This window comes from Xiphophorus couchianus, chromosome 18 (genome assembly GCF_001444195.1).
Source record: "Xiphophorus couchianus chromosome 18, X_couchianus-1.0, whole genome shotgun sequence".
Taxonomy (NCBI): Eukaryota; Metazoa; Chordata; class Actinopteri; order Cyprinodontiformes; family Poeciliidae; genus Xiphophorus; species Xiphophorus couchianus.
The window spans coordinates 19,988,297-20,012,211 of record NC_040245.1 but is presented as its reverse complement, the minus strand read 5'-3'; the positions used below and the strand labels follow the sequence as shown (position 1 = coordinate 20,012,211).

Sequence of the window (23,915 nt, the reverse complement as noted above, 5' to 3'; positions counted from 1 at the left end):
ACAAAGCATCCTGACGCATGGCAGAGCCTCATAGTCAGCGAAGCCACAGCTTCTGTACATATGGTATCAGCAAACATAGAGGGACTGTACGTCAGCGCTCACTATTGTCTCCATTGTTCCTGTTGATGTGCCACCAGTGTGACGGGTTGTTTAACAGAACGCCTGCTGTGAAATCCTGCAGGGCTTAACAATACATGCAGGCAAAGCTAATAAAGCCCTTGGGTTCATACATGTGCACATACAACCAGACATGAGAAGGAGAAGGAGCAGTCTGACTAAAGCTAATAAACATGAACTACTTGTACAAAACGTTGCAGCACAGACACCGACTTCTTTTAGGTCAGACCGATAAGGCCAGTTCTACGTATGTTCCAGATTATCTGTGGTTAGAAAGTGCAGAAGGAGGCAGGAAAGATGGCCTTGAAGCAAATCTGACAACCATAAAATCCTCAGAGGGAGGCGATAATGGCACCCTCATCAAATCACGCTGTGTGACACCAAGCATTCGGCCAGCTCCACGTTATCAGCAACACATGACGCAGCGGTGAGAGAGCACTGGGTCGTAAAGACTAATTAAAGTCAAGAGAACATTTACAGAGCCTGATAATCAGATTTTAGGTGGATTTATGTAATCATTTACTAAGTCAGAAAAAACTATTTGACTTGGGATCATAATTTTAGCTAAGTCACACTATATGGTATGAGGTCATCTTTCCTGCATGACATAAGTTGTAAAGAAAGTTATATTTAGCTCTCCTTCCTTAAATGAATGTTTCATTTATTTAAGGAGTGAATCATGCTAGTAAATGAACTAATAATCAATAGTAATACCTTTCTCTCAGTTTGTTATTGTTGTTAAACCCTCAAACAGGATGAAAACCAGCCGTCATAAAGAGGGCCGATGATGAAAAAAGACAAGAACAGGCTGCACAATTTTTCAGGGCTCTGATTGTTTTTTATTTTACTTTTGAAACAGATTTTCAGCAGGTCTCACTAGTCTCAGTTTTTGGCACCAAAGTCACATATGCAGTAGCTTAGGTTTATAAAAAAACCACAGTCCAACCCTACTCTACACGATGAAGTTCAGGGGATTCATACACAAAGCATTCAGAAGTTAATATACACCCTTTGGGTCTAAGATTGTTTTACAGACATCTCACTACCAATTAACAGATTAAACATACAAAACAAACTGAGTCAAATCAAACCAGTTTGGTTTGACTAGTTAAAGCTTCCCCTTCCTTACATGGGAATCAGTCCATTTCCTTAAACAGCTCTTGTTTGTTCCAGTAAGGAAAAGGATTAGGGAATTCCTTCCAGCTGAAGTCATTAGGCTGTGATCATGTGTGCATTCCACTGATCTGGTCTTCAGGAACTTGACCCATCAAAGACAGAGAGAATAGTGGTCTTCGAAATGAAAACAAACCTGTCAGCCAATGTGGGTGCTCTGCCTAGTGAGATAACATATATATATATAGATATATATAGATCTATATATATAGATATAGATATAAATATATATATATATATATATATATATATAAAATTCTGTAAAAGACATAGGATCTTCTTATTATGCAATAAGTTAGTTAATAGATGTAAACCCTCAAACAGGATGATTCTCAAAAATGAGAAAAATTGAAATATTTTGTTAAACAAAATAGCAACTGTCATTACACTGAACTGGTTTGAAACTTTGCTGGAGAAGAGTATGCACCTAATAAATAACCATCTGTTAAATACAGGAAATGACAGAAGTTTACAAAAGCGTAACAGAGAGTTAAATGGCCTTCTTATTACAGAACTTAAGTCACATCTAACAAAAAAGAAATACAAAGAAAAATTCACAACCCTTTATATTACTTTGTTCTGAGGGAAGGTTTTATTAATGAACATACTTAAAAAGTTAGAATTTTAAAACTTAGATGATAAAACTTTTTTGTATGCAGTGTTGTGCAATTCTGTCAGAACAAAAACAGAAAAAACAACAACAACAACAGAAGTCAACATATATTAGAAACACATCCCAAACATGAATAAGATTGTTTGGTGGAAATTATGGTAATCCTATGTTTATGAGAAATCACAAACTTATTAAGAAAGCAACAGAAAACTAGATAATGATTTAGAAGGAAGCAGAGGAAAGTTTATTCTGGATTACTTCAGAAGGTTTTGTGAGTCTGTAGGAAATATTTTCATAGTGTGACTCTCAAAAAAGCTTCGTATTGGTATTAGAATTAATTTAAAAATTACGTGGAGTTTTTGTTCATGTATATTATTTAAAATTAAATTTCCTCATTACGTTTTTCCAACAATTGTGCCCTTGTTTTTCTAAAGAAATATCAAATTAACTGGGTATTTTTCCTGTTTAGATGTTGTGTATTGTCTATGCCTCCCCCGGCCAGTAGAGGGCGATACAAAGGGAGCAGGACGTCCAACGGAAACCAGGCTTTGTAAACACGCCTGAACTTTCACCTGCGGGTTGAGAAAACTGGTAGAAGCCGATGTGAATTATCGTTTACTTTTCACGGTGGGAATGGAGAGGAGCGTGGAGACAGTTTCAGCTATTGTATCTCTGGGGTGAGAAATAATTACTTGAACTTTTCTTGCACTCCGACCCGGCTAAATCTGGTTAATATGGCAAATCGTTTAAAAGGTAATAATAGCTTCGGGTTAGCTTAAGAGCTAGCTGTGATTCATGGCTTCATATTTCTCAGTTAGCCTTAAAGTTTACTGACTCGGGACTTGAAACTGGTTGGCTGTCTGCTCTGAGTTCACCTGTCACTTCCTGTTCAGGTACCCTAGAGACGGCCGCTGCCTCCTGCGGTGCAGGTGTGACGAGCTCCCCTGTCCGCTGCTCAACTGGCTGTCCGCGGAGCTCAGGACTCTGTGTCCGGAGCTAACAGGTGAGGCCACAGCTCCTCCGTGCGGTTCAGCTCATAGTTAATTCATAATTACTAACATACCATTGCCTATGGTTGGCAAAGGTTTAAAATCGGGTAAACGAGTAGTGTATAACTGTAAAATGATTGGAAAAAGGAATAGCGTAACGTTCAAATGTGCTAAACTGTCCTTGGTTTATTGTTTTTAGACCTGAGGGGAGCAGGTGACGTCTTGTTGGTGGAAGAGTTGAGAAATTTGATGTCAAACATGTTCTCGCCCCTCGCTGTTATGACTGATTTGCTGGAACCGTCTGCCCTCGACAGGATTACCGGTGAGGAACTGCTTTCTCTTATGGACGATGATAAATTCTCTAAACATTTTGGAAATCGCATCTTTTATTTTGTGAATCTGCAGAGTTCCTTGTCTCAGAGTTGCTTGCAGCTCATGTAATCAAGGAGAAGGAGCTGCATCCCAAAGAGAATTTGACCAGAGAAGAAGAACCTGTGAAAGAGCAGCGAGTTGAACATTACAGCTATGATGATTTGTGTGAAGAATGCAAAGACGGAGATCCTGCAGACACGGAGAGAATGAAGGCAGAGATGCAGGCGGAGTGGATTCTACTGCTGCATGCACTCGGTTTAGATGCTTCTTCTCAATTTGAAGATGTGGAGAATGAAGTGAGCCCAACAGCAGGACATTAATAAACTTTATCTACACTGAAAAATCCTGAGATCTTAAGAATTGTTTTTTTAAATTCAGGTGAAGTCAAGGCTTGTCCGTCTGCCAGGTGGAGATATGACAAACCCTCTTCTGAAAGCCAGCCTCAGCTCAGAGCAGTGGGTAAGTTCACATGAATGTTTGCCTGTCATGTAAAACTTTGCATCAATAATATTTTAAGCATTTTTCTTTTGTTTCTTTGAGATGGAGCTGCAGAAGATCAATCAGACTCTGTCTGTGGATTATCAGTGTCGGCGACAGATGATGATTAAACGCTTTCAGGTCACACTCGAGTCATTTGCGTGGGGAGAGAAACAAAAGGTATTGTGACAAATCCTTTCTTTCAATGAACTCGAACTCAACTAACAGCTGAAATGAAAGTGGATCCTTCAGTTTGTGGTTAAGAGTTTAGATTTTCTGTGTGAGCTTATTAGACAACAAATTAAACCAAATTTTAGTTTGAATTGCAAGTTTAATATCTTTTACATGACAAATGGCAGTCAAATTTCCTGTTTTCGTTGAAATATTCCTTTATATATTTTTTGAAAAGTAATTTAGGTAGTTTACAGTGATTTTTTCTTTTAATTACACAGGTCGGTGATAATTACATAATTAGAAACATAGTTTCTTACATCTGTCTTAGACTGTAATATATTCAGAATAACAACCAGCACATTTTGACTGTTACGCACAATGTCACAGCTTCATGACATAAGTTTTAAAAGTTTGCTTTGTGAGTGAAGGTTAATTTATATCAATAATTCAATTAAAAAAGAGAAACATCATGTATTTTGTTGACTCATTACACAAACAAACGCTTGACATACTGTACATCAGTGACGTATGTCAAGCATTTGTTTCTAATAAATAAACAAACTTGATGATGGTGGCGTACAGCCATTGAAAAGCCAAAACTCAGTTCCTCAGAACATTTGAACATCACATAAGACCAATAAAAAACAATTTTGGACACAAAACTATTCTGACTATGTTGGCACCTCCACAGTCATTGTTGGTCTAGAGTGCTGTATCTAAGCATAAGAGTGGAAAGCTTAGTGGAAGGAAAAAGTGTGTTGGGTAACTTCAGCCTTGTGAGAAATGTGAATCCATTTAAAAGTGTGGAGGAAAGTCACAAGGGCTGAATTGGAGCTGAAGGTGGTACATCAAGACCTGACATGCCGATTCATCCTGGGAATGGGCTCCAAATGTCACAAACTATTGGATTACTGTCTACCACCTGAACACGTCTAGTACATGTTAGCTTTAATTAATGACCTCACTAGAGCTGCGTAGACATAAACTTCCCTGGTTTAATAGCTATTTGTTTGCAGGAGCGCAGAGCTGCTCTAGGTTCGGTGCCATCTCTGGTGACCCTCACCGGATCCTCCCAAGTGTCTCCATCACTCCTGCTGGCTGCCAGAGAAGATCAGTCCTTCATTGAACCAATAAAAGCTGGGAAGAGCACCGCCGTCTACAAGGTGGAGCTGTGGACATATTTTCATGGGTGAAGCCATCTTTATTTATTTATTTTTAACATCTGGTGTTACTCTCCCTAGATGTTAATGGGCAGCGTCCCAGACAGAGGAGGCCGGCCTGGGGAGATTGAGCCTCCTATGCCAACATGGGGAGAACGAAGAACACAAGGAAACAGAGGAGGAAGAGGAGGCGGACACCAACATAGGCACCAGAAAAAGAAAGGGAAAAAGGAGTAGCCCTCTTTCTAGGTGTTATTTGATAGTATGTTTTTCTTTTTGTGGGCTATAAACGGGTCAGAGGATGGTGCTTGTAATATAATTTTTAAATGATTAAATTATTCATAATTTTGTACATACTTCATAGAGTACATTTCTGAAGTACTGTAAAGTGTATAATCAGTACATGCTCTGGTTTATGATCAGATATTTCTGTAAGATTTATTTCATTTGAGAGATAAATAAGCCATATTTTCTTTATCTGTTGGCTTTCCATATTTGCAGATGAGTTTAAGAATAAACTTAAGAATAAACTTGTTTCTGTCACTCATTGTTCTCATGTTTCCATCATATCAACTATTTTTAACCTGTTTTGAAACTGTTTCTATTTCAGTTTTTCCAAAGTATTGGAACTATGGTGATTATTGCTCCCATTTTACAGGATTATTTAATAATAATATCCAACTTGGCATATTGATGATTGGCTGCTATGAAATATTAGCACCAGCTTCATCCTTAAACAATCCATATCAGTCCACCTTTACTCCTGACCTTCAATTCTCTTTGCCCTATTTTGCCAAATTTTCTGACCAATCACAAAAGTTCCCACATGTTATAGATTTTTAAAAAACCCTCTTCAAAAATGTTTTAAAATTTGCGCATTAGTCAAAGGATTTGTATAAAACGAATACAAGGAGACACAAATAGTTATTTAAAGCAATTAACTTATAATTTGTGAGTTACACAATTGTTTTTGAGGCACCGGAAGTCACCCGGAGGACAGCTGATGTAACACACGGAAAGTTCCGGATTAACTAAAGGTCGAGATAAAACTTGCTGCGTGTGTCGCTGCGGCTCAGAGTTGCGTCGGTCTTTTCTCACAGTGACAGTGAAACAAACCTAGTTATTGAAAATGCCACGGGGAAGCAGAAGCCGGCCCGCCAGGATGAGCCCTCCCGCCAGGTAATAATATATGTATTGTTGTCAGAAGTTGTTGAAACCGTATGAATTTGGGGCGCGAGTTAGCCTACTTGCTAACATTGAGGTAACGTTAACAGTGTCATGTGTCAGACAGAGACTGAGCCAGGAAACTTGATGAGATCTACTGCTGTCAGTGATGTAAAACGACATTTGGATATTTATGTTTTAACCAGAGAATCTAGTTGTTCCAGACGTCATCGACTGAAAGGACTGAAGGTCACACTGCGCTAAAATGTCTTACAGCAACGAACATTTCTATTTAAACCAGCGTTTGTATTCTATATTTATAAAGAATACAAACGCATATAGACATTAAGGCTACACAGATATTTCACCCAAGATACTGGTTGTATCTGAAACTGAGGTAACATTGTTTTGGATTATAAATAGTTTTTTGTTTTTATTTAGGTTATCGAAAACCTGGTGGCTTAATAGTCTAGCTGGTGTTTTTTTTAAGTGTACAAGTGCACATCAACATAATGAACAGTGATGTTTAGTCTGACCAACTCTGCTGTGTAACACAACCTGAAGAAACCTCCAAGTCAGTGACCTTAAACAACACCAGGCTGCACTGTTGTGTAATTTGTACATTTATTTTTTTTCCAAATGGGAAAAACTCGTTGTGAAAAAACCCCTGTATTATTAAACCCCATATTTAATTTTAGTTTATTAGTCCACAGTGGCGCAAATTTAATTTTTAACATTATCTCTGCTAGAAAAAAACAGTTTTGTACTATTAAGTTTGGCCTCTAGTTAATTGACCTTTTAAATTGAAATTTGCTTTTCACAGCCGGGCACCACCATCACCTCCACCAATGGCCAGTGCACCATCTCACGCCCCAGTCCCCATGCAGGCCGCTCCGGCTGCAGCGCCCAGACAGCCAGGTATGTTCGCACAGATGGCATCGACAGCCGCCGGTGTGGCGGTGGGCTCTGCCGTGGGACACACCATCGGCCACGCCATGACCGGAGCCTTTAGCGGAGGACGCTCTGAGGCTGCCAGTCCTGACGTCACGTACCAGGTAAACCGATGAGCAGCCTGCTGGGATACCAGGATCGTGTTAGAGAAGATTATTTTGTTTACCAGACAGCTGGCAGGACTTTAATCACAGATCCAGTAAAGAAAGGTGATAAAGTGTACATGACAGCTAAAGCTCTTGTTTGGATCAGTGAAGAGATGATAAAGATTCAGTACTGTAAGCAAGAATAACCTCTTTAAAGAAAACAATGGAGTCAGTTCAAATCGAGAAGTCGAGTTCAAAAACACACCTGTTGGCATACACCAGAATTAACCTTCTTTGCATTTCTATGTAAATAAATGTTTAAGAGCTAAAATATGTAAGTGCAAATAATACTTGAAAGATGAATGCAGGAACAAAATTAAAAGAAAAAGAAGCACATTTGACAACAGAAACAGGAAAATATATGAAATGCAGCCTGGACGTATTGCTTGTAATGAGATAAACATCTTAAGTGGAACACATGTAAGCCCAACGTGTGTTTTACACTTTGTACTGTAAGAATTATATCTCTGGAAGGAACTGCAGACACAAAAAGTTTCTTTCTACACATTCAGTGGATCTGTCAGCACATCTTCATGTGGTTTCTGTCCATAGGAGCCGTACCAGCAGCAAGCAGGCCAGCAGCAGCAGGAGGTCTGCTCCTATGAACTCAAGCAGTTCCTGGAATGTGCTCAGAACCAGAGTGACCTGAAGCTCTGTGAGGGATTCAGCGAGGTACTCAAACAGTGCAGGTCTGCTAGTGGTAAGTGTACATATGCAAAAAAATACAATAAATAAACAAATTTGGGTTATTTCTGAATCTGTTTGTCATGTAGCTTTATAATTTTTTTAATTCTATTTAAAAAACAGTCAACTTCAAGTTTTATCTCCTTACCAGTGCATAATCTGAATGCTAAATGCTTTTATAGAATATATTTAAAATAAAGTTAGATTCTTCAATAAAATCCAAGCCTTCTGCTTTTCCTTTTCCTCCTGCATGTGATTCGGAAATCAAATTTTAATACATTGTGTACTGAATGTACGGGCTGAAACTGGTTTAGGCTCCTTTTGCATGAATTACTGCACTAATGCAGCATAGCATGGAGGACATCAGCCTGCAGTTCTGCTGAGGTGTTGAGGAAGCCCAGGTTGCTTTTATGCGACCTTCAGCTCTTCTGCATTAACTTTTAGTTGTCATTCATCTTCCTCTTGACAATTTTCCAAAGACTGTTTGAGGTCACCCCAACATTGTTGACCAATCAAAAACCAATGGTCAGATACTTTTAGGAGTTTGAAGACATCTCAAGTCCTCTTGAAAAAAAAAAAAAATCAGCATCTCTACAAAGCTTGACAGAGGGACGCATGAGGTGCTCTATTATTTCCTTATAGATATCCTATTTCTGTCTCTGAAGACTCAATCCTTTATCTCCTTAGTCTAATTAAGGCGCTTCTGATCATGCCTGCAGTTTAGAAGTGGCTTTAAAACAAGGAACGTGACAGTTGTAGTCCATGTTGTGAATACGTATGTGTCGGGTGGCGCATGAAGCTCTGAGTCCAGCCACAGTCCACATCTTATGAATCACCTCCAAACTCCTTAAACTGCTTTGCTTCAAAAACCTCTGCTACTGGTGTTCCTGGTGTTTACACAGGAATACCGCTTTTAATCAAACCTTTACCTTCCACTCAACTTTTCATTAAAATGATTGAATACAACACTGAACACATGCAAAGTTTGTTGCACAATTGTCACATTAGATTGTGCAGTAATTAAGAAATGGTAAGCTGTGTCATAGTTATATTTTTTAATAAAAGCTCATTTACATTTTCCTCTATCATCTTTTTTTTTTTCTGATGGGGATAAGAAAATGAGAGAAGTTTGAGACAGTAAAATAGGACTCGGGGTGACTTTGCAGTATTATGGAAGACGGTGTTGCATTATTCAATACTACCACTAGGGGGAATAGTGTGACTTTTTAATCCTCATTCCTGGTTTGCTTATTGTATTTATAATATAATCTATAGAAGAATATTTCCTGTTATTGACTAAGTAGAACACACCTCTCACTGAACTTTTCTTTGTCTCTTTAGGTTTTTCTTGAGATGGAGACAAAGTCCTGCAGAGTTGAAATCACGTCAGCTCACCAGATTCTAGTGGGGCGTAATCTAAAAGGGATCAATAAATCAATCAATAAACATGCTTTATTTAAATAATTGACTTTGGGCAACATTATTTTGTTGTGAGAACACTTCTGCAGCATTTGTAATGATAGTCTTATAAATACTGTTTATATATTTTGGTGTCACGTTTTGAGTGTAATTTTAACAGGGCTTTTCATTAGCAGTGCTTTCATTATAAAACCTCAAATAACGTAGAATAAAGCTCCTAGTTCTCATCTTATGGTTTGGTTGTAACAAGGAGAAAACAAATAAAGCACTTGGATGATAATGTTGCTGTGTTTTATTTCACTGCCTCCTCAGTCAGACTACATTACACTACGCTCAAATGTTTCTATTCTTATCTGTTACACTCTTCAATTAGATTTAGGAGCTTCAAAGCAGGGATACCTCAGGGCTGCAGCACCTGTCGTGTCACTCTAATCTCAGTGCAGGCCACAAACTGAACATGGGAAGTGTTTCAAAGTGTCCACAGCTGAGAGAGAAGAAGCTGCTGGGTGTGAGTGTGGGGATCTCTACTGTGTGCATGTGCTGAGCTGCTGCTGCGGAAGAAGCCATTTATTTTTGGCATTTGACATTAAGGCTCAACCTTTATAACATGGGACCAGCAATCCTACAGCTATTCCGCAGCACTGGGGTCTGACTGGATTTCTTTGTGGTAGATTTTACGCTTTTTGGAAGGACGTCCAGTTTAAGCATGGAGTCCCTCTGGAGCAGCTGAAAGAAAAGACTGAAAGACGCGGTGAGTAAGCAAAGCTTTTACGTTTGGCTTTACTGGAGATGGATAAATGAAGATACTAAAAGGATCTGATTTTAAATGGAAGCATAATCACACAATGAAAAATCTAGAACAGCTTTTCATTTGAGTACTTTTATTCAATGGGGGGCAAAAATATTACTTTGTACGGCAAAACTTCTTCAGACATCAGAAGTTTGAATTATAAAAGAATGATCTCTGACTATTTCCTGGTCACAGTCACTCTTGTCCTGAGTCCAAGTTTTTATCAGCTCACCCTCCATCTTTCTAAAGAATTTAGATCTGAGGACAGATATGGCCAGGGAGGAAAATGTTTTTGGTGAATCATTTCTGTCTTCATTTGACCATAAATTATTTGTTCAGAGTATTCTGCTTCTAAACAACCGATAATGACTCATTCCCACTTTTCTGGAAGAAACAGATCTGTATTTAAAATGTCCTTAAAAGCTAAAAGGTTTGTGATGCACTCTCAAATTTCCCTGGGCCCACAACACCACAGGCTCTCAATTATACTTAACAGTGGACATGAAATGCATTTTCGTCTACCCCTTGTTTTAGTGCCAGTCCCATTTTGGAGTGCTTGCATCCTAAAGGCTGATCCTTGGCATCATCTGGCTACTGCATGCAGTTCTAGAGCAAATCCTTTCCTCATTTAGCAAACTCCCTACATTTATAAGTGAGAGTAGGACAATTAAATCCTTTGATTGTCCTTTGACAGCATCTAGTGGTTAAGGAAACTTGTTGACCTCCAAAGTACCCCTTTAGTATCCAATCTCTGGGCTTGATTGAAATATTCTCAATTCTTTCCTATTTAGAAGAGTAGCTGAGAAAATCAGGCCATGCATGTCATATTTATACCAAAGGAAATTGGAAGTCACTGACATATCACACCTGCTACATGCCTACTTAATCTTAAAGGTCAAGAGGAAGTGAATACCCTGGACAGATGGTCAGTCCATCACAGAAACAGGAATTAATGAATTGCTAGAGATGGACGATGTGACTGAAAAACATATCACGATATAAGTGTTTAATATCAGTCTTATAGATAATTATTGATTTGTTTTTTTTGTTTTCAATATCTGAAATACTCCCAAACTGGTGACATGACCTTTCCTGTTTTATCCACAGGAAAGGTGTACAGGTCTGCAGCAGTTAAGGTGGCAAAGCCAAGCCACACCTGTGTGTGTTACTCAACAAGTTGTTGCTTAGTAACCAGACAGCGAGTGAGTTGATGCCACCAACCTTACTAAGGCTTAGAGGCTAAAGCAAGTCCTTTGCCTACCTCTTTGTCACTACATCTGTTGTTCACGATTTATTGTCCAGCCCTAGGAATTACTCATTAAAAGTTATTTGACACTCAGATCAACTTGAGAACCGCCTGTGTTGTGCCAGTGTTGTTTTGAGAGTGTGTGTTTCCTGCAGTGTGCTGTGAGCTATAAGAGGAAAACAGCTTTACACACATTTGGAAGTGAACCAGCGTTTCTCCATCATGACCAAAGAGGAGGAGATCCCAGACTGGGTGGGAGCGAAGGAGTTCTACGACAAATACGACCCCAAGGAGATTCTGGGCAGGTATATGAGCAAGCACAGTGAGACACAGAACTACTGAAGGTTCAAACATGTTCTGCCCTTCAGAGACTCGGTTGCGTTTTTTTTTTTTTTAAAGAATCATAAGGTAAAATTGTCTTTTGCATCCTTATCTGGGTTGCTACAAGCACTCTGTTTGCCTGTAAACATTTATCCTGCTCTTCTTAGGAGCTAGGATTTTTATCCGTAAAGTATAGTTGGCAGTACATTTAACCTCATGCACCGTATTAAGATTTGATGTGATAAATTAACAGAAAGCATCACCTAATTGATATACAGGGATGCAAATATAGGTTCTCAAACGACTGAGTTAGATTTTAGTCTAGACTTTGTCAATGTTAGTCCATATAAATATGCTTTGAACTAAACCAAGGATCTCCAGTCCTTGGAGACGGATGTCCTACAACTTTTATTTGTCTCTGCTTCAACACACCTTAGTCAATAACGTAGGTCATTAGTTGGACTCCATCAAAGTTGTATGCAAGCTGTAGAGGTTATTCAGTCATTTTAACAGGTCTGCAGGACACGTAATGACGCATGTAACAGATGAAGGATGACAGTCGTTGATGGATAAGAGTTTGAAATCCATGATCTAAAGCCTTCAGATTTCAAAATACAGGTATTACAGTAACATCGAGATATCTAGGTTCACACAAAATCAAAAAGTTAAAAATATATAAAAAACAAAAATAACTAGAACGGCGAGCAGTTATAATGGGTTCCTGGCCTGACGCGGCAGGCCCTTGGGAAGATGTTTCTCACCTGTTTAAGCATGTCATGTCATGTCAAGGTGCTTCACAAGAAGAAAAAAACAAATCAAGAAAACACTGTAAACAAACATACTGAAAAAAACCATAATAATAAGTCATGCAGGCAGCACTGCATGCATCCAAATAAAACTATGGCCGAATTACTTTACATTACTTTAAATACATAAAATGGTATAAATGGTTCATCTCACCTTGAGATTCTACGTAGATAAAGTCAGACAAAAAAAAACAGACAAAGCTTTACTATACAGACAATAAAGCATGTCAAAAATTGTTATATAAAAATGATGCCTCGTGGGCGGAGGGAGTCAAATAAGAAGACCATGACTTGCATTGGCCATGTGCTCACTCCATGGGCTTGGAACAATAATAATAATGATAATAATAATAATACACTGTACAAGATTAAAAGATAAAAATGACTGTGTAGTTGTCAGAAATCACATACTCAGATACAACTGAGTAGGATGTCTTTTTTAAAATGTGGATTATGGACACATGTTTCACCGTAGCATGATGCTGCCAGCACAATGTTTCATAATGAGGAAGGTGTGTTCAGGGTGTCACTGACTGTAAAACACTTTATGTTTTACAGTTAATCTGAAAAGTTTAGTTTTGGTCTTATTTGACTAGAGTAATGCTGTTTCCTCTACAGGGCTTGTGCAGCAAAAAGGCTCAGTTCAACAATGGCATTCTTCATATTAATTTTCCACAAATATTATATTTACAGAGCGTTTTCCATACTTCTTGCCCAAAGAGTCAGTTTAGATTGGCAGATATCTCTTGGTAGGTTTGCATTAGTGCATTATTGAACCAGCATTACTATTGATCTAAATTTTATAATAATTTAACAAGAAGGTCAATTATATTTTAGAGACAGACCAGTTTGGATAGTTTGGATCTAATAACTTAAAGCATAATTTGAAAACTGTATTTGGTTTTTACTTTATCTGTGTTTGGCTGTCTAATTTGTTTGAGTATTAAAAACGTATAGGTGTAGGAAAAAAGCAAAAACACAATGTGTCTCAGGGTGTGAATAGTTTTTATTTTAGATCATTGCATGCCCGCCCCTCTTTTCAGGTTTTTATTTGTAAAACACCCTGAAGTCCATGGATCCCTTTCTCTTCGTTTCCTTCGCACTTTTTACGTTTGTGGTTGTGAATTGACTAAATGTGAGATGCGTCCCATGAGTTTTTAGTGAATTGCCACGGAACCCAGAGCTTGCTCCTTGTCATTCCCGCCGCCTGTCAGATGTTACGTAAGGCTCAGTGTGCAGGAGGCAGCATTCATTAACTTCAGCGTGTTGTGGACAAAGGTTTTAGCTCTAAGAGGGTTTTGGTAAAGGCAGTCATGCTGAGTCATTACATAACGTCAATGCATTTCTCACATACAGGTCAGCGGGTTGCTGGAAGTGAGGACATTCTGTTCATTGACAGTCAGATCCGCAGTCAGGGGGGTTTCGTTTCAGCAGGTTCAACTCTGAGACTTAACCTTTAAAAAAAGTCATCAGAATACTATTCCAATTTTAATTCATTTGTGTGTGCAAATGAATGTTAAAAAGGCAGATAAAAACCTAAATTGTCATATAAAACTGAAGTTCCAACTAAAGTGAACAGACATGTAAAGTTTCTGCTCAGATATCAATCAAGTTCCCACACAAGCTGATGTTTTCTCTCTTCGTTCGACAGGGGAGTAAGCAGTGTGGTCCGTCGCTGTGTGGACAAGCGCACGGATCAGGAATATGCAGTAAAGATCATAGATATCACCCCGTCTGACAAAATGACTCCGCAGGAGATCGAGGAGATCAGAGAAGCGACAGTGAAGGAGATCGACATTCTTAGGAAAGTTTGCGGGCAGGAAAACATCAGTAAGCACTTTCTCTTATTCTTAGTTTAACTGGAAAGATTTTTTTTGTACCTTTATCCAGTAATATTTAGCTGACCCACTGATGAACTGAATTCTCATCTCCAGTACGGCTGAAAGATTGCTATGAGTCCAAAGCCTTTTTTTTCCTGGTTTTTGATCTGTAAGTGTCAGGATTGACAGATATAACACATCAGATAGGCTGCAGCTTCTCCAATGTCTCATTTTCTTTCCCTCAGGATGAAGAAAGGGGAACTTTTTGACTACCTCACAGAGAAAGTAACTTTGACAGAGAAAGAAGCCAGGTCAGAAAGCAAGTTTTCTTAGTTACTGTAATGTTTTTAAAGACATTTTACAATTTAACGTGTTACTCCTTTTAGAAAGATTATGCGTGCTTTGCTGGAGGTGCTCCAGTTCCTTCACAGCCAGAACATCGTTCATCGGGACCTTAAACCTGAGAACATCTTGCTGGATGACAATATGAACATCAAACTCACAGATTTTGGCTTTGCTGTGCAGATCCAGCCAGGACAGACACTGAAAGGTGAGTGAACTGTTTCCATAGTGACCAATTTAAACACGGCAGACGTCTCATCAAAATTACCTTTTAAGTTACCATATTTTCCGGACTATAGAGGGCACCATACTATAAGCCCCACCTACAATAAAAAAATAATTAATAAATAAACAAATAAATAAATAAATAAATAAAATTAAACATGGCAGACGTCTCATCAAAATCACCTTTTAAGTTACCGGTACATAAATCCTTACAAAACAGACATAATGACAACTCCAAGCTTTGACTCAAAGTTCAACAATAGCTACAGTGTCACTTCCTGCTCCTGCAGAGTGTGCTGGTCAGCACAGCAGCAGTTGGTGGTCGGGGGGCGTAAATCTGGATCTGGTTGCAAAGTGTGCTTCCTGCTATGAACAGCACAGGACACAGCGTACCGCCACCGAGGGTCGCAGTACGCTGAGCTTTCTAAATAGACTTCTCAGAAAGCTTAAGATCATTAAGAGTAGTAGCTGGCAAGGAAATGTTTCTGATGAACTGTTCCTCTGCTGGATGACGTAAATGGTTTGGGTGGAGATTTATCATCTCAGTGTGGTGGTGTCTCTAAAACACGCTCTGAAAAATGCCAATACTTAAACTTGACTTTGAGTTCTGGCCCATTCTCAAATCCAAAAATGTAAAAAAAAAAACACCTAAAAATAGATATTTTTTTATACATTTGTAAAGCAGATTCTTTTGTGTGTGTGTGTGTGTTAAAGATATAAAAAAAATAATGCAAGCGGTGAACTGAAAAAACAAATCTATTTAGAGGCTCAGTAGAAGTTCTCACATCCCGACTCTTTTACTGCATTTCCATGTTGAATGTTAGTATTTATAACTCAAAGAATAGTACTATTATTTATCAGTCATCACTGATCATACAATTATGAAAATGTTAATAATGCTGAGACAAGAGTGTAATGATGGGAACTTATTTACCTAGAAAGGATTTTTTTATTAGTCACATTTATTGTTTATTAACATTTACAATCATGACAGGAAGTAAAGTTTTACCTGACATGTAGCACCCTCATTTAATGTCCATAAATATCAGACTTATAAGATTATTGATGCACAATACATGTGCCGAAATATATCAGTCTTCTCATTATAATATAAATTTATATTAAAAAAACAAAAATAGAGAGAAATTTCAGCAGTTATCCACATCCATTAAAGAGGTGAAAGATAGTTTCCTTTTAGTAAATGTATCCACCAAATTCTGGGTTTGGATTTTTTTTTTTTTTTCATGCAAAAGAGATTCAGATATTTTATAATTTACTTTTGCAAAGAGATATTTACACACACTGGTGCACTTCACCAAAACAGAAGACATAAAGCAGGAAAAAACATTTTTGAAGTATGAAAGTTTCATATTATGACATTATACAGTACAGACCAAAGGTTTGGACACACCTTTTAATTCAATGAGTTTCCTTTATTTTCATGACTATTGACATTGTAGATTCACACTGAAGGCATCAAAACTATGAATAACACATGTGGAAATATGCACTAAACAAAAAAGTGTAAAACAACTGAAAATACCCTTATATTCTAGTTTCTTCTAAGTAGCAACCTTTTGCTGTGATTACTGCTTTGCACACACTCTGCATTTTCTTGATGAGCTTCAAGAGGTCGTCACCTAAAATGGTTTTCACTTCATAGCTGTGCCCTGTCAGGTTAATAAGTGGGATTTCTTGCCTTATAAATAGTCATGAAAATAAAGAAAACCCATTGAATTAGAAAGGTGTGTCCAAACTTTCGGTCTGTACTGTACAAATAAGCCTTCGACTTGGACATTGACCCTATTCATACTGCCAAATTAGTTACAAAATGGTGTAAGGACAATAAACTCCTTATTTAGTAGTGATTATTACAAAGCCCTGATCTCATTCCTGAAAAAAAAAAATGTTTGCAGGCTGAGAAAGTGTGTTTGAGCAAAGCAATATACAAAACTGATTCAGTAAAACCAGGAGCAACGGGCCAAAAAATACAGTTTAAGTTTTTAAAAAAAAATTATTTAAATGAGTGACTGTAAGAGAAAGTTGAAACAAATCTAATTTCCACATTTAAGAAATAAAATGAACACTAAATGGCTTGAACAGGAAAGGTTTAAGTCGACTTGGGGTGAACAAGGTCATGTCCTTTCATACAATGTATCTGATTTCAACTGCACTTCAATTCATACAGTAGATATTATTCAGTTCATTTTAGAAAATGTCAGTTTTCTACGTAGTTCTGAAAGAAGGATGTTTTTTGATTAAACATTTAACATTCCTGTTCACCAGTACACATACTTGTGGATACAGAGTGCGGTATGTTTAAAAAGCAGAAAGAACTGTGCTCAGTTTTTAAAAGTAAAAGTTTCCGTCTGTTTGAATGTGTGTTTATTGCAGAAGTGTGTGGGACGCCTGGTTACCTGGCTCCTGAGATCATCGAGTGCTCCATGGATGCAGGACACCAAGGATACGGTACAGCTGTTGACATGTGAGTGACCAGAGACAAAACCATGTCCGTCTCACATGACCTTTTCCGTTTATGCTGCTATTATTGGAGCTTCAGTTAGATAGTTGGTATATATGGTTTCTGCTTAACCAGGTCACAGATTTGCTGTTGTTGGTGTTTGCAGATGGAGCGCTGGTGTGATCATGTACACGCTGCTGGCCGGCTCTCCGCCTTTCTGGCACAGAAAACAGATGCTGATGCTCAGGATGATTTTAGCAGGGAGCTACGACTTCTCATCTCCAGAGTGGGAGGATAGCTCTGACACAGTCAAAGACCTGGTAGGTTTGTTTCGCTTGTCTTTGCCTACAGTAAACTTTGAAAAATCTAAAAATGGCGTTGTGCTATTTGCTCAGATCTCCCGGATGTTGGTGGTGGATCCAAGGCAGCGATTCACTGCTTCAGATGCTCTGAACCACACGTTTTTCTCCCAGTATGTGGTGAACGAGGTGCGACAGTTCAGTCCATACAGGCGGTTCAAGGTAAGGAAACGTCAGATTTCCAGACAAACGGAATCAAAATAGTTTGCTAGCATTTGAAGAGTTTGCCTGATTCGAGAGTTTTCATCCACAGGCTAAAAATGAACCAGATGTTGAGGTAACGGTTTCCTTAACAACAAACTATTTCATTAACTTGTGGACTGGAAGATTTTTGAGATCTGTTTTTGATCTGAACGATCTCTTAGGCTGTGGCCAAGTCTGTTCCCATCAGTTCTACACTTTATTAACAGAATTTGAGTCTTTTTTCTCCCTCAGATTCTATTGATAAATGCATCCAGGGAGGGGAAATAGTATTTAATCCCATCCCTAGGGATGTAAATCACACCAACAATAAAATCAACAGACTTACATTTTTTCATTTGAAAGTGTAGAGAAGAAAAGGATCAAAATACCCACAATATTTCCAACTCATACTGTACAAAGATTGATTTGCACATCACAGTTAAATAAGTAGTAGATCCCCCTGTAAAATATTTAGTCCTATTGCTTTGTGTAAAATCTCTTCTGGAAAGCACAGAGGTGAGATCTTTTTTGTGGCTATTTTTACAGAAACATTCTAAATTCTTTGGGTTTCTTGGCATCTTGTAGTTTCAGCCCAGATTTTTTTGTATGACAGAGATGTGGAGACTGACCAGGTCTCCAATGAGCCGTCTTTGGTCGCTCTTTTATTACATTAATGGCACTTCTGGGTCTTCGTTGAGCTTAAAGACCCATTTCCTGGGTTCTGGTTGAGAGCCCCTCAAAGCAGTTAGATTGTGAACTGAATCTTCATTAAACACCTATCATTTACATATTAATGACAAAATACAAACAGTCAATTTGGATTATGATTCAAGGTGAAACTACCACTCCGTTGTTATGAATGGTTATGTTTCTCCATCAGGTCATCTGCATGACTGTGCTCGCCACGATGCGCATCTACTGCCACTACCGCCGTGCCAAACCCGTCACCAAGGAGGTGATAAGGAGCGACCCGTACGCCGTCAAGCCCATCCGCAAACTCATCGACGCGTGCGCCTTCAAGATCTACGGCCACTGGGTCAAGAAGGGCCAAACTCAGAACAGAGCTGCGCTTTTCGAGAACTCTCCGAAGATCGTCCTGCTCTCCCTAGCCGCCGAGGCGGATGAGCAGGGCCAGCACGGCTGGTAATGTGCCCGCAGGACTGGGAATCACTTCTATTCAAGAAACCGAACTGGTAAACTAAAATACAGCCCAACTCGGGTGTTCTTTGAATGTTAAAGTTTGGAGAATGTGCTTCAAAAGCTTTCTATGGAAGAGAGGCTTTTGGATTTCTGTTTTGAACAAGCAGCGAATGTTGTGGAAAGTAAGTTCTTAATTTAGGTGAATGTCGCCTCCAAGGCGCTGAGTCAAGTCTTCATCTTTTGTCAGACTATTTATTCACTTACTGTAAGACCAGTATGTAGATTTTAGTTTTAAAGCTTGTTTTCTTCCCCCAAAATGCCTGGATGGCTGAAAATTCAGTGAATTTGTATATTTGAAACTCTACAGGCTAAAAAGATCGTATAATGACAATTGCTCTAATAAGAGAGTACTTTAATTTGCATAATACAAACATAATTATTAAACCTTCCATTTATTTGAAGGTTGTGTCTTTGAGGTGAAGATATTTTGGATGTGTTTTATGCATCTCTCCCAGAGTGCTTTGTTTCCAACTACACAAATGCGGCACACACAGGGTTGGTTTCAGCACAGTGACAGGTTTATTATGAAGGAGTGGGGGCAAGGGGTCACAGAAAACACCACAGGTCACAGAGGGCTTGTTTCTGGCACAAGGTCTTCCTCATTCCTGTTCAGGGGTGGCCCTGCTGTGTCTGTTTTTAGCTTCATGTGCGATCTGGCTGTCTCCAGGTCTGAAAAGTTATTGTGTTACATGAAACTAGATGTAACACGTAGTTTTTAAATGTTGTAATAATAATAATAATAATGCCACAGACAATTGCTTTGTTATTGCCAAAAGAAAAAGAGGGAAAAGGCATTTCAGTGAAGTGTAGTTACCACAGATGAAAGTGTCGAGTCTCTTCCCGTTTGGAAACTGGGCGCCCTGCTGGAAAATACGGCAGGAAAATTAATTTCTACAAACCTATCATGAATGTCAAGTACGTCACTGTACTCATTCCTGTGTAGCCAGACAAAGCTGAGGAAAGCAGTTGCCCAGGTGATTTTGTTTTTGGCAGAAATGAGACGAGGCTGTTGCACGGTGTCTGACTGTGTCCAGCACAGAGCCCAGCTGGAGCAGAATTCAGCCGTGCTACGGGTCACCTTTCCTTTCCACTGATCGCAGTAATTATGTAACGTGTGTGACCATTAACGGTGAGAGTAAAACATACCGTCCTGCGAGAAGGTCGGGTCAGTTACAGCAGCCGCCGGGTGTAGTACAGCTCAATCACATGCTGCAGGACTCTGACGAATGAAAAGCAGAGCAGACTGTAGGGAAAGCCTCACTGATTGTATCAGTGATGCAAACAGAGATTTTAATTTTTTCAAAGTGTTGTCACTCTGACGTAAGAACGAGGGACATAATGACCACTCTGATCTTGTCGTGTCAGTTTGTGAGAGCAGTAATTTAGCATGGTGTCTGACTGTATTTACTACATCCAAAGTAACACAGAATTCAGCCATGCATCCAGAAACATGCTATAAACATGCGGTTTTAAACACACTATGGCTAGTAACATGTTCTGTGGTGATAATTCAACAAGATTAAAGAACTAAAGCACTCAAAGCATGCTTGGTGTGTGGATGTTAGGATACCCTTTAAAAAATAAAAAAGATATTTGAACAGCCATCCTAGCAGTTTAGAAAACCATTACACTACCTTAAATACATAGTGATGCCATATTGTTCAGACCCAATATTTTCTGATTATTACTGTTTTATAATGGAATAAATCAGACTGATTTGACATGAATTTGGACTCTATGGATTCTATGTGTTTCAATATGAATTGTCTTGTAAAGTTCATAACATCTGTTGTGAAATGGCAGTATACAAACGAACGAAATTATTTTACGTTATGCATTACGTGAAGTTCTGCAGGCACAAATTCTTAGTGGAAAAGCCTGCAAACACAACCAGAAGCTTCAAAATGCGTCCTGTGACGCTCCCCTGTGGTGTTTCTTACTGCTGCCACATGAGGGCAGTAAATACGTGTGTGCGTATGTGCTGCCTCCTAAATTGTGGCGTGCAACCAACCAACACCAGCTATATTTGTTGGAGAAAATTAAACCTAAAGTAGATCACAGAATACAACACAGTCCACGTCTTTCACAAACGCTTTCTCCTCTTTGTGGTATTAATCCTGACAATGTAGCAGGCAAACGGAGCTTTGCTGCTGCTGCTTCATTTTTCTGCTCGTAACATTAGTAAAGTTTAACAGTAGACATGCCGATTATTAAAAACAAAACCTACTAAAAACATACTATTTACAATCTGGTTTCACTCAGAGATGGGACTTGAATGGACTCTCCTCATCAACCCAGCACCATATATGCACGCTGCCCCTCCTCACCTCTGCCAGCAGCGGGTCAGCGTGGTGTAGCATCTGTTGTAGCCTGGCTGATGGCTGGCATCAGGCCACCGGCTTCACTCTCCTCCTGTGTCACAAGAGAAAAGGATGCACAGCAATATTATAACTATTTACCGACCTGTAAACACTATAAGCAACACATACAATCACAGGAGACACGTCATCATCACTTTATAATGCATTTACAACCGTGAAGAGCCACGTCCTGTGCCCGCATTCACACCAGAAATTAAGATTTTTAGATTTAACACGCAGTTAAATTACTTATAATGAGCTGGATGCGGCAATTCCATCTGTTCATCTTTCAAATCTTTAAAAAATACCACGTTTTCACGAGGTTTTACCTCTAACCCTTACTTCCTGCTTACCTTAACCGACGTGGACCATCTGCATCTTTCTTCTTCTTCTTCTTCTTCTCTGCTTTAGAACGTTTCTTCTGGGGCTGTTCTAATCAACAACAAGCTCATCAGCGCCCCTCGCTAATCTACAATCAAAACTGCAAGTACTTAAAAAAAACGGTTTCCTGGAAATCAGGTTGAACGCTGTTGTAGTACACTGTGTAAAAAGAGAAGAAAAGAAATAAGGTTTCCTAGAAAGCAAAGCAGGCTGAATGCGATTACAATCAGATATTTAGCGTATAAATAATTTAATAAAAAAAAAAACGTTTTCTGGAAAGCAGGTTGAATGCTATTGTAACCAGATTTACATACCCTTTAAAAAACATTTTTAATTGTCCTGTAAAACATTAAATCATCTTAAAAGTTCCTTGTTTTAGGTCAGTTGAGCTTACAAGTCATTTTATTTGATAAATGCCAGAACGATGGATTACACGTTTTTGGTTATTTTATTTAGATTCAGAAGTTACTCTAACATAGATCAAATCGAATCAAAATGTTCATCCACAGTCATCAACCTGAATTTGCCTAAAGTCACAGAAGGAAAGACAAAGTTTTCACAGGTTAAGCCTTTTTCAAGTTTGGGCAGAAGAGAGTAATAATAACTTGGCCCCATCCCAAATGTTCAGGTAGTGGTAGAATCATCTTAAATGGATTATCTGCTGCAAGAGCAACGGGTGCACTTCACAAAATAGAGGTCATTGTTATACACAATCAGAGAGAGAGGGAGAGTTTACACTTGTAATAAACTTAAAAGCGGACAGCAGACAAAAGCAAAACAGGAGGAGCGTCAGACGGCAAGCCTCAAACACCGGCGCCATCTTCCCCACCCACAAGTAGTCTTGTGGGTGGTAAACTCTACAACTCTACGATCACAACTCAACTCTACGCCATCAGCCAGGCAGCACTTCGAAACAGTGATCCATGCATTTGTGACCACACGGCTGGATAACTGTAATGCACTTCATACAGGAGTCAATGATTTATATATTTTCCAGCTTCAGAGGGTACAAAAGGCCGTTAAAAGAAGTTGGTACGTCTTTTAACAGGTACACGAAAATTTGACCATATTTCCCCTATTTTAGCTTCCTTACACTGGTTGCCAGTACATTTTAGGATTAATTTTAAAATCCTTTTATTTGTTTTTAAATGAAAAAAAGCTCTTAATGGCCTTGCCCCTCCCTATCTGTCTGAGCTGTTACACAGCCTCCTGTTCCCTCAGGTCAGCTGATCAGCTGCTTCTGAAGGCACCAAAGACAAAGTGCAAGCTCAGAGGGGGCCGTGCTTTTTCTGTGGCAGCTCCCAAGTTATGGAATGATCTTCCTTTGGGCATAAGACAGGCCTCTTCACTCGCTGCTTTTAACTCCTTTCTTAAGACCCATCTTTTTTCTTTGGCTTTTGGCACAATCTGAGAGGTTTCACTTGGTTTTATTGTGTCTGTATATTCATATGTATTTTATATTAGATCTTTTCTATTTTATAATTGCATTGTATTTTATAATTGTGTGTAGCACTTTGGTCCTGTCAGTGTATAAAGTGCTTCATAAATAAAGTTGGTATGGTATTATTATGATTATTGAATCAGAATATTTAAGACATCTGCCAGAAAGTTAGACACAAAGAGGTCCTTAAAATGGATAATGTCTAATCACAAAACCAAATTAGTTACAAAGTTTCTGAAGGACAACAAAGTCAATGTTTTAGAGTGGCCATCAAAAAGCTCTGATCTCAGTCCTAGGCAGCCTACGGGGCTGACACCAGTTTAATAGGGAATTCCAGTGAACTGTTGTGGCAAGACCTCCCGACCCCACTAGGGACAGGGGTGTAAGAAAATGGATGGATGGATGGATGGATGGATGTTGTGGCAAGATTTTGGAAGGAAAGCAAAATGTTTTATCAAAGACAACACCTGGGAGTTGAATGCCTACAGCTCACTTTCTTCCTTTTTAAGCTGGTTTTCAGTGGAAATTTCCACTGTTATTC

At 38.9% G+C, this 23,915-nt stretch overlaps 3 protein-coding genes, 1 long non-coding RNA gene and 1 other non-coding gene across 5 annotated transcripts; 3 read left to right on the top strand and 2 right to left on the bottom strand.

Moving 5' to 3' along the window:
• Positions 1-2,426: 2,426 nt before the first annotated feature.
• LOC114133402 (protein FAM98B) lies at positions 2,427-5,618 on the top strand. The gene is made up of 8 exons (XM_027999284.1): positions 2,427-2,580; positions 2,797-2,906; positions 3,092-3,214; positions 3,298-3,560; positions 3,643-3,723; positions 3,805-3,921; positions 4,932-5,078; positions 5,157-5,618. Exons 1-8 carry the CDS (start codon positions 2,537-2,539, stop codon positions 5,310-5,312), a joined length of 1,041 nt encoding a protein of 346 aa, XP_027855085.1. The 5' UTR covers positions 2,427-2,536; the 3' UTR covers positions 5,313-5,618.
• Positions 5,619-6,071: 453 nt separating this feature from the next.
• Positions 6,072-9,719, top strand: LOC114133409 (coiled-coil-helix-coiled-coil-helix domain-containing protein 2). Its single transcript, XM_027999292.1, has 4 exons — positions 6,072-6,254; positions 7,063-7,294; positions 7,889-8,036; positions 9,362-9,719. The coding sequence occupies exons 1-4, from the start codon at positions 6,205-6,207 to the stop codon at positions 9,370-9,372; spliced, it is 441 nt and encodes a 146-aa protein (XP_027855093.1). The 5' UTR covers positions 6,072-6,204; the 3' UTR covers positions 9,373-9,719.
• Positions 9,720-9,902: 183 nt separating this feature from the next.
• Positions 9,903-20,919, top strand: LOC114133398 (phosphorylase b kinase gamma catalytic chain, skeletal muscle/heart isoform). Its single transcript, XM_027999278.1, has 10 exons — positions 9,903-10,190; positions 11,631-11,780; positions 14,254-14,432; positions 14,537-14,591; positions 14,668-14,733; positions 14,809-14,972; positions 17,384-17,474; positions 17,617-17,770; positions 17,846-17,971; positions 18,873-20,919. Exons 2-10 carry the CDS (start codon positions 11,698-11,700, stop codon positions 19,137-19,139), a joined length of 1,185 nt encoding a protein of 394 aa, XP_027855079.1. The 5' UTR covers positions 9,903-10,190; positions 11,631-11,697; the 3' UTR covers positions 19,140-20,919.
• On the bottom strand, positions 19,689-23,470 carry LOC114133411 (uncharacterized). The gene is made up of 3 exons (XR_003593178.1): positions 21,906-23,470; positions 21,520-21,604; positions 19,689-20,411 (listed from the first exon to the last, which is right to left on the bottom strand). It is a non-coding gene; the product is annotated as an uncharacterized LOC114133411 (long non-coding RNA).
• Positions 20,557-20,632, bottom strand: LOC114133713 (small nucleolar RNA SNORA15). The gene has a single exon (XR_003593251.1). It is a non-coding gene; the product is annotated as a small nucleolar RNA SNORA15 (small nucleolar RNA).
• Positions 23,471-23,915: the final 445 nt, after the last annotated feature.